The sequence below is a fragment of the Centropristis striata genome, chromosome 22 (assembly GCF_030273125.1).
Source record: "Centropristis striata isolate RG_2023a ecotype Rhode Island chromosome 22, C.striata_1.0, whole genome shotgun sequence".
Lineage (NCBI taxonomy): Eukaryota > Metazoa > Chordata > Actinopteri > Perciformes > Serranidae > Centropristis > Centropristis striata.
Window position 1 is genome coordinate 5439951 of NC_081538.1, and position 16442 is coordinate 5456392.

A 16442-nucleotide genomic window follows, 5' to 3' on the forward strand; every position below is an offset into this window, starting at 1 on the left:
CAGGAAGTCTGTCTCACTCTCTCAGGCCTGTCTCCCCCTCACTGACCTCAAGTGTGAAGGTAAAAGAAATTGCCTGTTTGTATGCATATCTTTACATGAAAAGCTATCAAAACCAATTTAACACATTGTTTATACGCATGAACGTACGAGTGTGTGTGTGACTGTGCACGAGTACATTTGCGTGCCTTTGGTATTGTAAAAAACGTATTAAGTGTTATTGGCTGAGTCGGACATTATATCGCTGCTCTTATAAATCCAGCATGAATCGTCAGCCCATGACCCTCTATCTGCAAAAAACGTCTCCCAGTAAGTGACTGCGATCGTTTCAGAGCCAACTCAAGCTGCAGAAACCCCTGTGAAAATTGAGTCCACATATTTACAACCCTACAAGTCATTGTAATGAAGGAAAATGCCACACAGTTACTTGAAATGTCATTGTTGTTGCACTGTAATCCCCAAATAGAAGAGAAAAATACGTGTTCTCTCTTTGGCTTGCTGTACATACATTTCTAAAGTAATACAGCAGGGTATCTCACAGGGCCTGGCGGCTGTTCAACCAACTGAAGTGATTTGAATGACTGTAACAAACTTCCAATGCAGGAAAACAACACCAATATGCTGCTGCAGCCGCTGTGACTCTGCTCTGTGAATGCTTGCTGGTATCAAAACGCTATAAAACTGATCTAAGAGCAATTATTGACTCTTTTTGTACCCAGGCAGACTGTGAGGCCGTTCTGTGGAGCAGTGATTGACAGTACAATAGTTATTCTTAGATGTGGTCATAGCTCGATCATTCTGGTTATTTACAAAGGCAAATCTAACTAAATATTTCACATAATGACATAGTTGAAACTACAAACACTTCTGAAACGTTGCAAAGCTTGCCTTACATATAAAATACAACCATTTAGGCCCCAAATGCAATCATTGTTGTTTCAGCTCTGCAGCCTGATGCCCTATGGCATCATATGCCCTCTTTACAGAGGGGCAAACTACAAAGGAACTGTGTGTCCGTATGTGATGAGCCCTCATGGCTTCAAGGTCACTGATTGGGTGGGTTTTGATTGGCAGGAGTCACAAAAACAGGAAGGGGCGGAGCTGGAATTTAAACATCACAGCTGATAATGTAAAGGGCGAGTATAGTATTACAATCATACTGATAGGCTGTGTGTGTGTGTGTGTGTGTGTGTGTGTGTGTGTTATACCCCCAGGGGCAATAAAAAACTTATTATTGTTATTTTGATCGTCTGTGTGTGTAAGATGATAATAATCTTGGAGTTCCATTGTACTGAGTACTGTAACTGTCTTTCTGTGATGATTATAACTGTCGGCCTCGGAGTGGTAGTTCTCATGCAAGTGAAAAAAAATACATGGATTTAAATCTGTGTAACTATTGTGTTTAAGTGTTTAAATCATTTAGAAATGACCAAGACAAGAAACAAAAGAGCAGAAAGGTTATACTGTAAGCAAATGACAGAGATGCAGTGTTCTGTAAATGTAAACTGATGTAAATTATAAGGAGTGCCATAAATGATTGATTTAGTTTGAAATTCTATGACCTTTTGGGTTGGCTTTAGATTTGATACCAGGACATGAATCATAGTTAATTGACAAAATAGGACAACTTGGTTTGGAAAAATATCCTGGTTTGAAGTTAGACAGTGCTGGGCAGACCGTGCACGGCCACACAGCTTGAATATTTAACGATCGAGCCAGTGCACTCAGAGGAGAAAAAGAACTCACTCCTATACAGATTTGCAAACAAAATGTTCAAATACTGTCACTTAAATGTAAGTTTTGACTTGAAATTTTCTTGGGAACACATTTTACTTGTGACTTTACATGATCTCGACCTCATAAACATGTTATATACATTAATTTAGCTACAGTTTTATCCAAATACAATACAACTTGGTAAAAGTGCAAGAATCATGCAAGTGCTTTGCCATGAGTTGTACCATGCAGTGAAACATCATTAGAAGCAGTGTTACCGTCAGCAAATTGCGCATTTTGAAGATTTGCATGAGGAGTTTGATTGAAACACCAAAATTTGGAAAAAAAGTTCACAAAACAATGCACATAAAAGTTTTTAATGCTCGCTTGAGGTGGTTTTTGTCCTTTTCGAAAAATAGTTAATTCACTAAACAGGAAATGGAAACACTTTTCGCGAATAAGTTCTGATGTGGCAAACATTTAACTCACATGACTGATCAGCTGTTTCTTCTCTGCCGGTCAAGACATAACAATTAGACGATGTCTAATTGAATCTAATTCTGAAGACATATTTTCTCTCATGGGTGGCCAAAGTTGTCCGATTAGCAATCTATTTCTTATCATTTTCTCTCTCTTGCTTAATCTCTACTTCTCCTACTGTTTACTGATGGATAAGCCTACAACTATACATCACACTGACATCTTCTGACCAAAGTATGTTCATGCAGCTTTGTTTATTCGCTCTAAACCAGTTGATGGAAATGTCCCTTATTCATATTTTCTTTAATTAGGGACATTTCAAAATTGTCAAAATTCAATTAAACTTTAATGAAAACACGGCTAGAGACAATAGGAGACAGATAACAAGATTTTATTTTAATTTAAAATGGTTTTAGGGATAGTAAACATCAGTCATGACAGACAGGGACTAGTAAGCCGAGTGGCACTAGCAGACCGTTGTCCTGGATGTAGGATGAGTTATTAACAGCACGATAGACAAGTACCTGTGTATTGCATCAGATTTAAGCAGCCACCGTATTGCAGAGAAAAAGTGTTTTTGTCTGTGTGCAAATGGACTTGTATGAGTGGATTGGAGTGGAGGGCAGAGGAGGTGGAGTAGAGAGGTTTGGTGGGTTTGTCTCGAGCAGAGAGTCAGACCCATCCATTTGTGCTGCGCTGTGGTCTGGGGTCTCTCTTGGCTTTCATTAGGCAGCTCTGCTTCCTGCTCCAAGGATGATTGTTTTCTCTCTAAATATGACGCTGAGTTCCTCAACGACCATTAGACGCACACACACACACACACACACACACACACACACGCGCGCGCGCCGCGAACACAGACAAAAGGAGAGACAGTCAGACGCAGCCACACACATGTCCCACCCTCAGTGCCCATTTCACAGCCACACACACACACACACACACAGGCCTTCACTGGTCATTACAGCCTAACTGCTGGGTTTTTATGCAGATTTATTGAATCCAGGCTTAATGGCTTTACCAGACGACCTCTTTTTACATGCATTTGTCTTTTTTCTGTCTTTCTTCCTTGATCTTTCTCTGTCTCTGGTCATCACTCTGTCTTCCCCCTCCTCTTGATGTCTGTCCTCTCTTCCCTTTCTCTTTTCTTTTAAATCTTCCTGTCTTTCTCCATTTCTTCCACTCCAATCCTCCTGCTGTCACTCACTCTTGATCAATCTGCCTCTCCCGTTCTCTCTAACTCTCTGTTGCACTCTTTCAGCTCCCACTCCACAATCACAGCCTTTCTTTTCCTTCCTCTTACGTTTCTGTCTCTATAGTGAAAAGACAAGTTGGTGATGGTGACAGGTGAAGGCCTTAGACTTAAATGAACACACAGAGGCTGAATCCATATAAGTTATGCATATTGTGGCACGGCCTCTGTCACCACTTCAAGTCTGCAAGTGTGCAACTGATAGATTTTAAATCTGTTTCACTCATTGCTGTAGAAACATTCAAGTGACAGCCTGCAGAATTTGCAGAGGCACATTGTGCAGTGCAGATAATATATAAATCAGATTTATAGGTTTTTCCCCCTTGGGTTGTGTTTCTACACAACATAAAGGCTACACATTCAAATACAGAAATGTTTGGTAATATGAACAGGATTATAACTACATTATTTGAGTATTACGAATATTGGAAGACTATTTTTTTTGCTTTTCTGGCCATTTTTCTTAGCCTATATATTTTGCATTATACTGCACAGATGTTTGAGGGCTGCCTGCATTAATAAAAATGAATTTTGATCATCTCTATAGCCTAAACTTTCACTTATTTCTGTGTCAAAATGTGGTTGAATTTATAAGAGAAGAAAAATTCCAGCCTTTGTGAGCCAAGTAACACTTTAGTTCAGTAAAGTGTTTTAGACATTCATAATTAGATTGTTTTGTTTTGTTTTTGTCAGCAAGTGGACAACATCATGTGCAATGAATTGTGGGCAATTAAATCAGTGAAGTCTGCTGCACCTCGAGTGACTCTGTGGATGTCTGCAGAAAGTTTGCTTGAGGCCCCTTGTGGACTGGATCAATTGTGGATTTGGACAGCCCTCGGGAACGCGTCCGCAAAGTCCATAAGTCTGCAAGTGCGGTGAAGGCCAGACATTTGGATTCAGAGAGAGAAACACACTGAAATATGTTCTCTACTCTCATACTTTTCTTGACTCTATCTGAAGCCGTTAAATCGTATTTCACAATGGCAGTCACTGTGGAAGTCCTGCTTCACAGATCTCTCCTCTGTGATTGTTGCAGACGTTTCCTCTCACTAGTAAAGATGCTTCTCTTGGACAGCCATTACAAACACCAAGCAAACTTCAATTGAGACCATACAAAAAAGTGTACAAAAGCCATTTTACACTGTTATAAAGCCAAATATTCAGAATTGGAGGAGAGAGCAGACAAAGTGAACAGGATGAGAATATTATACAGTGGAACTGAAAGAAAATGTTGTAAACAAAGCCGGTTGCATTAACTGAGGAAGCATTGTTGGTCATCTTGTTTGTTTTTTGTTGTTTTTCAACAGACATTTTCATATATTCAAAGATGTTTTTTAACAATCACGTTGGAGACTGTGGCTCCCTTAACTACAATAACATGAATTATTAATGGGTTATATAATTGCTATATTATGCAAAACACAATTTTCTTCACCAGTCTGCCTTCAGTGTTTTCTTTATTAATTTTTAAATTATATTAAAATGATGTATAAGCAGGTGGCTTTGCAGTTTGTCTCCTATTATGTGTGGGTCAGGATCAATGAGCAAACTCTGGGGATAGTGAGATGTTTTACATTGTATTATTTCTATTTTCCTGATTGTTTTTGGGCAAATAAAATAACATTTCATGTGGGATATGTGCATAATCACCCTGTAAGTGTTCTTTATATTCCTGGTTCCCCTCAGTTGTGCTCCCAAATCTGGTCATTGGTCAGAGAGGTTTAAATAAAGATAAACTTTCTTTGGATCAGCTGTTGGTCAGGTTGTTTATTTCTTATACAACTCCAACACTGAATCAATGGTTACACCTATATGCAGTCAATGCTGGAGTCTGTTTCTGCAGTTTATTTCTGCAGCCATTAGTGCTGCAAGTCCAACCCTGTGTAGTGAGTCCTAGAGGGCCAGTTTACAGTTTAAATCTTTTTTTATATCCTCTACAATCCCCTGTTCTCTGTGAAGGTGTTCCACTGTAGTTACGAAACTTACAGCCCACCTCTGTCTGTAGCTTAGCTGGCATTGAAAGGTGCTAAAGGGAATGTTGGAGAATTGAAGTAATACATTTTAAGTCCCCTAACTTTAATAAAATGCTGGGTTTTAAAGGGAAGAGTTAAGGTTTTTTTTAAGTGGGGTTGTATGAGGCACTTATCCATAGTCCGTGTATTATCTGCAGTAGATGGCGGTCTGCACACCCCCAGTTTGGAGAAGCAGGCATGAGTACCAATATGAAAGCTAAGCGATGAACTGCTGTGGATGGGGTCAGCTGCATGCAATGTATTTTAGCCACATAAAGAACTGTTTTATAGAGAGTATTTTCACTGCTTAATTATGCCGACCAACAGACCTTTTAAATAGGTAATTAAAGCTGTTATCTGCTCTTTTCAAACCCACCAGACTCCTTAGACAAAAACACTAATTTTACCTGGGAGGACACAGGATTTGGCTGTCTTACCACTGCCTCGATTGGTTCGATTGTTTGTGTTATTATGTGACTTTGCTGAGGCAGCGGTTGAAGAGAAACTCCTGTATGAGTAGGTCAATTTACTGTTTTTGTCAGAGGGGTCTGGTGGCTTTGAAGAGAATAGATGGATATAACAGCTTCTGTTCCCTGTCAGAACAGGCTGTCTCATGTCAAGGTGAAGCAGTAAATATCCTAAAAAAGATCATACAATTAAACTGATATTGATTTATTTTAGGCGGCTAAAATAAATGTAGTTGCTGCTCCCATCCACGGCCGTACAATACTTTGCTTCTCTGCATATACTTATGCCTGCTTCGCCAAAGTAGGGGCATGCCAACTGCCATCTACTGTAGTTAATTCACAGACTGGATAAGTACCTAATATGACCACTCTTTAAAAAATCAGAACTATTCCTTTAACAATCCAAATGCAAAAACAGGAAAGCACAGGATGGTTAAGAACTTCCAGATTTGAGCGTTAAATCCTCTGTTCCCTCCTAAATAACTGCTCCCAGAGGCCGATCCTATAAATATGAATATGTTCCTACAGTCAATTTGGCTGATTGAATAACCTGTTAAAATAAAATTACCAAGTTACGTTGAATTGCCCACAACACACACGTCCCTTGTATTTCCCTCCAGCTGTTAACTCTGAAGCAGTGCAGTATTTTTCAGTCCTCCAGGAGCAGTTTTACGTACAAGTCCTCAAGCTCTATTCCCTCTGCTGCTCGTTAGCCTGCGCTTTAAGCTGAGCAGCCTGGACTGCAACTGCACTGGACTACGACAGAGCACGCACACACACATTCACACACTTTCGGTCTCAAGGCTCAGACGCTTTTGGGCTTGGTGCGGTACAGGCGGCCAGCTTATAAAGCAGTCGACATACAGTGTAAGCCTGTAAGAACCTAATGGTTTAAATAGAGACAGAAAGACAGACAGGGATTATAGTAGCCAATATAGGCCTATTATACTTTATCCCTTTGCTCTTACTCATAATGGTGTTTCTATAGCACCGCTCAGGGCTGCTGGTGAGGAGTCTGGAGCCTTTTTAAACCTCCTGATCGTATCTTTACTCATGCAACTTGGTATGCTATTGCTGAGGAATATTAGGTCAAACTTTGCCCTCTAGACTTTTTCTGTGTCCAGACCCACAGCCTCTCCTTTCCTATGTCTTCCTGCTGGTTTTGTTTAAAAAGAGTCTGCAATAAAGATTTTTTCAGAAACAGTCGACCCTTTCACCTCAGTTAGTTTTTTTACCCTCCACACCATCATGCAGTGCTGCTCTGTCACTGTAGCTGTTGTATGCTTTTGTTCAGGCAATCATTCCTGATTATTAATACTTCTTTATTGGAAAACAGTAACATTTAAAGGTGATATATTATGCTCATTTTTAGGTTCATACTTGTATAATGTCAGTTTGTCTGTAAGAATATACCTGCCTTCATCCTGTGCTTTGTTTTAGCACCTGTCCCTTTAAGGCCTCACACTTTAAAAAGCCCAGTCTGCTCTGATTGGTCAGTTTTTCCAGGTCTTCTGCATCTGTGCTTTTCTGTATCAGGGATTGGCTTGAGCTGCACTTTCTAACTTTAAAATGAGGAGTTGTAGTTTAAAGACAGTTTCTGAATATGGGTTGTGTGCATTTCTTTGTGGATTGAGCTTTTAAATACTTGAGTATTTATGTAGCACCTAGACCTGCTATATATAAAAAAGACATAGAAATCTCACATTTTACATTATGGTAGATTTAAAGGGAATGAATATATTTGTTTTCATTGTCATCCAAATATTTTATGCATCGAAGGCAGTTAAGATCCATATCGCTATATTTAGAGTATTTTACCGCTTTACCTTGCCATCAAACAGTCCATCTAAAACTGTTATCGGCTCTTTTCAAAGCCACCAGACTCCTTCGACAAAAGCGTAATTTTACCTTGCAGAACACAGGATTTGGCTGTCTGCCATTGCCTTGATCCGTTAGATTATTGGTGTTATTGTCTGTTGTTTTGAAAGTTAAATTCGGATTAACCAAAGTCACACAATAACATTAACAAACTAACCAATCAAAGCAGAAAATAGATAGATATAACTTTTTTTTAATTGTGGAAAATGGACCCTATGTATGATAGGAATTAAGTATTTTTGCTTCTATACCTCCCAGTTCAGGGCATGACACTTAATAAAATGTATACATTCTCATATGTTGAATCTAATTATAGCCCAAACTGGAGTTCTTCCTTGGTGTATGACCTAATTTTACAATTAATTTCATTATTCATTTAGTTAAGGTAAAAGTGTTAGCCTCAAACCATTGAAGCACATTGTTACATTTATGATTCAACTTTCTATAGCTGTTGTATGCACACATTTGTTGTTTCATAAATGGCCTGCCAGGCTTCAATGTGCAGTTAATGTGATCAGTATTTTCCTCTCAAAATAACTTCTTGTTTCTAAGTAAAACAGAATCTGTAATGTTCTCAAGGGTAAATTAGGAGTAACTACATTATTCGTGCAGCCCTTGGTACAGTTTTTGTGGAAGTGGGTCAGTGGGCCTCACTGTAAGCAGCCTTGATGGAGACATGGGACTGAACCTCATGATTCATAGAACACCATTTCCTCTGAACCAGTCAAAACAAGGTGAAGTTAACTGTTTAAAATGCAAAGCCATGAGCTGAACATGGCTTTGAGACATTTTTCTGATAAAAGCAGACCTCTGGCCTCAGAATCATCTGTAAGTGGAAAGAAACTGCAGTCAAGTAACTTAGTAAGATTTGTGTCTGCAGCAGGCAGCTGACCTGCTCAGGGATGGGCTAATACACTGCAGTTAGATCATATATTTGTGCTCTGGTTCTCCACCTCTACCCGTTAGTCACTCTCTCACTCTCTATCTCTCTCTGCTGAGTTATGGTTTCTTTAGAAAACATTAGCATTCCTCTGCAAAGAGGTTCAAGCCCAGCAAAGTGTGTCACGGGGTCAGACACACACACACACACACACACACACACACACACACATACACATACACACACCTTACCCTCATACACATTCTCAAGCTGATAACCTGTGCATGCATGTATGTTTGTGCACAAATGCAAGGTTGTGTGTGTGTGTGTGTGTGTGTGTGTGTGTGTGTGTGTGTGTGTGTGTGTGTGTGTGTGTGTCTCCAGGCTCCTGATAAGGCAGATAATGATCCATCACGATAATGGAGCTTTAATGGCTGCAGTAAAAATCATCTTCAGTAAACTCTGCTCTCTCTCACTCTGTCTCTCACACACACACAGACACACACACACACACACACACGTCTTATCCCTTCCCTCTGTCTATCTCCCTGCTTCCCACAATCCTCTCTGTCACTCACTAAATCAGAACTTGAGCTTGCAACATACACTTTAGCCTCATGCCGCACAATCACACACACCTGTCATGTCAAACACGCAAACCACTGCATCACACACACACACACATTAACTGACACACACCCACAACCAAATCACACACAAAGAAGTCATGATTCTGACAACAGTAACTCTCTCCACTTCTATTATTTCATCTCCATCTCTCTCTCTGACCACACACTCTGTGATTACATGAGACGTGATCCATTTGAGCCACAGCATCCAAACTTATACCTCATAACTGGAAACTGTATCATGCAACATTGTTTATATTTAATTTCTTCAGGCCATAAAGGAGCAAGGGAGTGAATGCATTAAGAGTTTATAGCTCAGCAGCATGGGGGCTTTTTCTCTACAGAGGAATTAAATTATTATTACTTTCTGAGAAAAACTTATTTTCCTACTTTTGGCCATCATTCATATCAGTTATGAGAACAGTTTTTACCCCCCAGGTTAATTGCACTGATTTAAGGATGTGGCAACTCTTTCAGACACATCTTTGGAATAAAGTCCATCAGGGCAAGCAGTCCGCCAGATTTTAAACATGTCCTCAGTTTAACCACATCATTTGAAAAGAACTTTTAGGAGAAATGCTTCGTCTTAGTGTCTTAGACCAGTGGTTCGCTACCTGGGGGTCGGCTTTTTGCCTCTGGGGCTTGAGCTGTTGTAAGCATATATATCACGACATAACATGTTTTCAGCATTATTTCTATATCGAATAACATATGGTAAAGGCTATTTATGTACAGCAAAATTGCACCTCTTTGATTCACTCCAGCTTCCCTCCCAAATGCAAGATCAGTGCAGTATCATTTAAATTGTGTAAATATTGCTGTAATGCAGTTTAGGGTTTCGTACCTGCAGTTCAGCAACTGTTTTTTCGACATCATGACAAAAAAAATATAGAAATATATACAAAAGACATTCTTATATGGTTTTGATGATACACAGTGGCAAGAAAAAGTATGGAAATGTTATATTATAACCTAGTTTTCCGCATTAGTTTGTCATAAAATTTAATCTGATCTGCATCTAGGTTCAAAGTACAGACAAACACAATGCGCTTAACCTAACATCGCACAAACAATTATCATTTTTCATGTCTTTATTGAACACATCCATAAAACATTCAAAGTGCTGGTGGAAAAAGTAAGTGAACCCTTGGATTTAATAACTGGTCAGCCTCCTTTGGCAGCACTAACCTCAGCCAAACGCTTCTGATAGCTGCTGATCAGACCTGAACAACATTCAGGAGGCTCCATTCTTCCTTTCAGACCTGCTTCAGCTCAGCCATATTCTTAGGATGTCTGGTGTAAATTATTCTTTTGAGGTCATTTCACAGCATCTCTATTCGATTGAAAAAACTATGTAATTTCAAAGGTTTTACATACTTTCTCTTGTCGCTGTATATTGTAATATCGCCAAGCCAAGCTTAACTAAATGTTGAATTTGATGGGTTGCAAGATGAATTCAAACGTCTTGTATTCAGTCAGTAAAATATCATCAGAACAAGCAGTACCTTAGACACAATGTAAAAATGTACCTACATTGTATTATACTCTTGAATTTTCCTTATAAGGGACAGTTCATCCCAAAGATCATGAATAGACCCAACGCAACAAGCCAAGTGCCATCTAGTTCCATTTAAGAGAAGGCAGATTTTTTACTTTGTGGTGAATTGTCCCTTAAACCCTCAAAGCTAGTCCTATCTAATGCTGGTGTTAACAGTGGGAAAGCACAATATCATATATTATTAGTCAGTATTTTGTAATTCTGTTGAACTACATGGACCAAGCAGCATTTAAGATAAAAGCATTTAAGATAAAAGCAAGGATCCCGTTATAAAAACTGTATCAAGTTATGGATTATGCATTAAAGACTATAACTTATTCTTATGATCGTATCTCTCACATTCTGTATCTTCAGTGTATGTCCGCCTGTTTTAGGTATATGGCGGTATTACCACTGTGTTTGACCCATTTTATCTTGATTTTTAGATGCCTTTTTTTTCCAAGTGTCTCTTTTTCTGGTGTAGGTCAAGGCTGCGTGCGTCAGAGAGCAGAAGACAGCAGACACATACTCAACCATTTATCTCTTCTCAATTGTCTTACGACCTTATCTTTACTGCCGTGTTTTTCTGGGGGATTGCAGCTAAAATGCAACGTCGTTAAGTTGAATTACCTGCAAACACACGTGGAGAATATGTGTGTGCTTCACAGAAAATCCAAAAATCAGCAGAGAGGTTGATGAAGCAGATCTGCAATATTCAGATTTTTATTCCCAATCTTCAAAACACATCCTACATTACCAAAAATGCAACTTGATAACATCTTAATTAGCCCCTGCCTGGTAACAAAACATACAATATTGCCAAAGCAATGTGTGAAAACTGACCTAAATTCAGAAGATTATAAAATAAATTGTTGCACACTCAAAAAATAATGTAACAACATAATATATGGATAAGAGACTGTATTTATGTGTGATTTATTGGGCACTTTTTCATTAATCATTAACTGTATTATTACTAACAGCAGTTTTACACATGAATAAAGCCACTGTAATATAAAATGCCACTGAGATTTGCTGGCTAAGAGATGAGAGCAGAGGGAAGAGGTTAAGACTTAACGAGGAAATATTTTGCCAATATCTGACCCGGGCCTCTCACATACACACACACACACACAAGAGCATAAATGTGGGCTTGTGTTACACGACTGTTTGAGCGGCGCTCTTATTGATACAGATGTATTGGTCATTAAGTCAGTTAGGTTTGACGTCTCAGCTCGGCTGCGGCCAAAGAAAATAACATCAGCGCTCTCTCACAGAAATGTTCCACTCTGTATGGGCAGAAAGAACTACATTGTGGTGTTTTCAGATTACAGTCTGATACGCGTATGTGTGTGTGTGTGTGTGTGTGTGTGTGTGTGTGTCACTTTAAACATGCTCCCTCATCATCAACAGAGCTACGAGTTTGTCTTTCTGCCTGTGCTCGTGTGCTTCACTGATATTGAATTTAAAACTCTTTTATTTTCCATTTATGTTCATATTAATTCTCAATGTCAAGGAAAAACAAAGAAGAAATAGGTCCGCGCTTTAGGAAGTAGTCGCTTTATTTTCTGGCATTAGCTGAGAAAAAACCGATGCCACAATCATATTTGTTCATTATCTCTGAAGCTGCAGTCAGATGTCACTTAGCTTAGCTTAGCTTAGCTTAGCATAAAGCTGGAAACAGGGGGACTGCTAGCCTGTATGTGTTGTATCACATTTGTTTAAACTGTACAAAAAGCAATATGTAAAAACAAAAATATAATGTTTTGGAGGCAGTATATGTAAGTTATATTGCCAACAAAATAATCCAATCACAACTTCTTGTTTTAGCATCAGAAAGCACATTGCTATCACCAAACAACTTTGTTCAGCTACTTTTTTCTGTTTCCAGTGTAGCCTGAAAGCAAAGGGGATTTAGCATTCACTAGCTAACTAGCCAGCCGCCTGCTAGTTAGCAAGCAAGCTGGCTAATTGTACCGTGCTTACAGTGGTTAAAAAAACTAGCTCAACACTTGGTATAATGGTCCCTCCCCTACTCCCTACTGCTAAGAGACAACAGCTCTGGAGACGAACGAGCTAGCTATTTAACTAGCCAGCCGTCCGTCTCTGGAGCTGATGTAGTAGTAGTAGTAGTAGTAGTAGTAGTAGTATCTGTAGTATTTGTCAAAAATTGTCAAAATATTAATTGACAGCCTTAACTTTTATTTTAATATCTCTTAATTTATTTTCATCACAAAGGCATGAATACAATAAATGTAATGACGATGAGGATATGACAGCCTTAACCTCAAGAAAGCAAATAAGCCTATTTCCCCAAAACTAGCCCTTTAAATTACATGTTATTTTATTGATTGTATTTCATGATTTTGGTTCACAAAATATCTAAAATATCTCCCCTCTGTTTGTGTCTGTCTCTTTCTCAGTTGGAGGCGGAGTTAGCGCTGTGTGAGAGGGAGGGGGCGGAGCTCCAGGAGTACGCCAATCAGGTCCTGCAGCAGATCGCCGACCGATGCCCCGACATTTTGGAACAAGTGGTCAACGCTCTGGAGGACAGCTGCTAACACATGAGTGCACACATGCAGACAGACACAGAGCTTATACATTATTTAGCACGCAAAGTAAAAAGCAAACGAAGGTCTCCCCATAATCCCCTGACACACAAATAAAATCACAGGATGAAGCACTTCCACCTGCTCTTTACTCAGAAAGGGGATAAAAAAAATGTCATGCCATTAGTGAAAAATCTTCTTCCACTGTGTCTTTATCATTTTGAAAACACAGGGCCAGCTGACGGAAGTGTTGTTCATTTTTCAGTTCAAAGTGCTTTGTTGGCATGCAAGTTAATTGGAAACCGTTGATGTTTTTGAGACATTAAACACATATTTTCCTGAAGGAGCCTTCACTGCACTCGCCATCTGTGTCACTTCACAGCGGCCATCTTGTGTCCTTCCAGGCAATCAGCAGACTTGTTATCGTGACTTGATGTATTTTAAGGGGGAAAAAACATTTCAAACTGTATGAAAAGGGTTAAAGTGAGTCGAGCTTGCCAGGTTGTTCCTGACGCCAGACTTACACACTGTTACCACATTGTTATTTGATTTTGTCAGATACAAAAGTGTGTTTATTTCAGCTGCCTTTGATTCTTTACATCATTTGCTGCTATCTTTTTTGACCTTTAGTGTCTACTTTGCCATTTATTTCTTGTTTTTCCTCTCCAATGAAACGTCCCAACTTTCAGTTCCTTTCAGCAGTAACCTCTGGGTAGTTGTGTATATTGTAAAGAGTGAACTTTAATTAACAGAAACACAGCTCTCATCAGGGGAACAGGACACTTTCATCTATATTTTTCCCAGCAACGACCTACAATAAATCTCGCAATACTCCCTTTATTCAAACACACTGGTGTAGATTTTTTGTGTTTCTTTTTAACATAAGAAACACAGTTATGGTGTCCATAAGTTGTGTTCAGACAATCCCTCACTTACTATTTTGTGACAATCCCTTTAGAGTTAACACGCGGAGAAATCTGAACCCTTACTGAAACATCTTTTTTTCTCGGGAGGTAGGGAATATAAAATAATTGCTATATATTTTTGCTTTGGTAATATATATATAAAACACTAATCTTGTTTAATTGAAAATATTGTCATGTATTGGTTGGTATGTTACATAATGTGTCAAAACTTTTTTTTTTTTTTTTTTTTGTGATTTGCAAGTAACCACAAATCCGTTCCGTATGCAGGAGACTGTTACTGGGAACGTTTATTGCACCTACATGAGGCTCTGTGTCCACCGGGAAGCTTTTCTCAGAATCAGTTTCTTGTTCTTGTTGTTTACAGTGGAAATAACACTCTGATGCATGTTTCCCACAGCGCTGACAGCCTTAGCATGACATAAACAGCACCGAGCACTAGAGGTTCCAATTGTTTTAACTTCAATCAAAAGCTCCTCTAACTCTTTCTTTTCTAGTCTTTTTCTGTAGTGAGTGCTGGAGCCGTGACCGGCCACATGCAGCTGTTTAGCGCTGCTCCCTTGAAAGAAGTACCTGGTGGAGACAAAGCCTAAAGATGGGGATTTACACTGCACACTCACATCTGATTTTACACCGTCATGAGGCTTTATGAAGAAGCCAGAAAAAGGTTTCATTTTCAGCATCTAAGCTTAGTATTAAACAGTCACATGGGTGTAAAAATGAGGAGTTTCATTCCAAAATAAAAGTGTTTTATGGGGTTTAGGTTCCTCAAATGTTACCAGTTTAAAATAGCTAAAAGTTTCAATGATCATGAAGAGTTTATGTGACACAGTTTGGAATGAAACTCAGATAATCAGATATGAGCTCACGATGTAAATCCAGTACTCTGTTGTCTGTTTTATACTGATAATGTTTCAAAACGGTGATGACTGGGACTCACCGTGACTTTGTTGTGGATTTAAAATGAGAGAATGGAATAAAAACAAGATTTATCTTTATTTTATTGTGAAAGGATTCTGTCATTTCATTTCAGTAAAATGTTTTACAGGTGATACAGTTGTGGTGACCACTCTGATTAATCAGGTTACAAATTATAAGAACAGATTTTCAAACTTTTTTCCTTTAGTTTAATGTCCTCACTTTCTCTGACCTCTATTTCCCCTTCCTTGTTTGCCTCCCTTGTTCTCTCTATCTCCCCCAAACTGTGCTTCTTATCTTGTCACTAGTGGTTTATTTTCCTAACCGCCCACAATAATGACATTATTCCATAGCCCAGGCCTCATCCTGTTACAGTTCTCCTCTCTCTCTCACACACACACACACACATACACACACACACACAAAGTCCAACCACACCATTACTATTGTCTTAAATGTCCAACAATCATTCCAAAAATACATTGTTTCCAATAGCCTGGACTCAACAAAACATACTTAAGCCACCTAAATCCAAATTTCATTCAAATGTGCATTTGTCTATGTATATAGCAATAAAGTCTGTCTAAGTCTAAAAAAGATCAATATCAGTTTAAGTTTGCATTATGTTTCATTTATTTTCACCGCTTTGCCTTGCTGTCAAACAGCCCTGTTTGAGTTTATGGGGACCTGAAGACGTTTTATGCTCTCTTAAAGCCACCAGACTCCATTGACAAAAACATTAATTTTACCGTGCAGAACACAAAAGTTGCTGGTCTACAGCTGCCTCGTTTGTTTGTGTTATTATGTCCCTTTATGACTTTTTTTTAAAGATATAGTGTGTGTTCAACAAAGTAACACAATAACATGATCAAACTTACCGATTGAGGCTGCGGTCGACATAGCAACTCCTGCGTTGTGCTTAGTTAAATTACTGCTTTTGTCAATGAAGTCTGGTGGCTTTGACAATAGCAAAAAACGTTTTTTATGATAGTTTCCCATCATAAAGGGCTGCCTGACAGCAAGGTAAAGCACTGAAAATATTCTAAATATAGCATACACTTAAAATTGTTAGTATTTTTAGGTGGTAAAAATATATTTTGCTGCTGCCCCCATTCACAGCAATACAATACTTTGCTTTTGACACATACTTTTGCCTGCTTCTCCAAACTGGTGGCGTGCTAACTCCCATCTACTGTAGGTAGTA

The 16442-nt window shown here is 38.9% G+C and overlaps 1 protein-coding gene across 3 annotated transcripts in view; it reads left to right on the top strand.

Moving 5' to 3' along the window:
- LOC131960413 (ELKS/Rab6-interacting/CAST family member 1-like) overlaps positions 1 to 15331 on the top strand; it is a 164998-nt gene extending 149667 nt beyond the window's left edge. For all 3 annotated transcript variants that reach the window (XM_059325627.1, XM_059325628.1, XM_059325629.1), the window contains one exon: positions 13272 to 15331. In XM_059325627.1, coding sequence (XP_059181610.1) covers positions 13272 to 13409 — 138 coding nt within the window. In that variant the 3' untranslated portion in view covers positions 13410 to 15331. The remainder of the gene's footprint in view (positions 1 to 13271) is intronic.
- The last annotated feature ends 1111 nt before the right edge of the window (positions 15332 to 16442 follow it).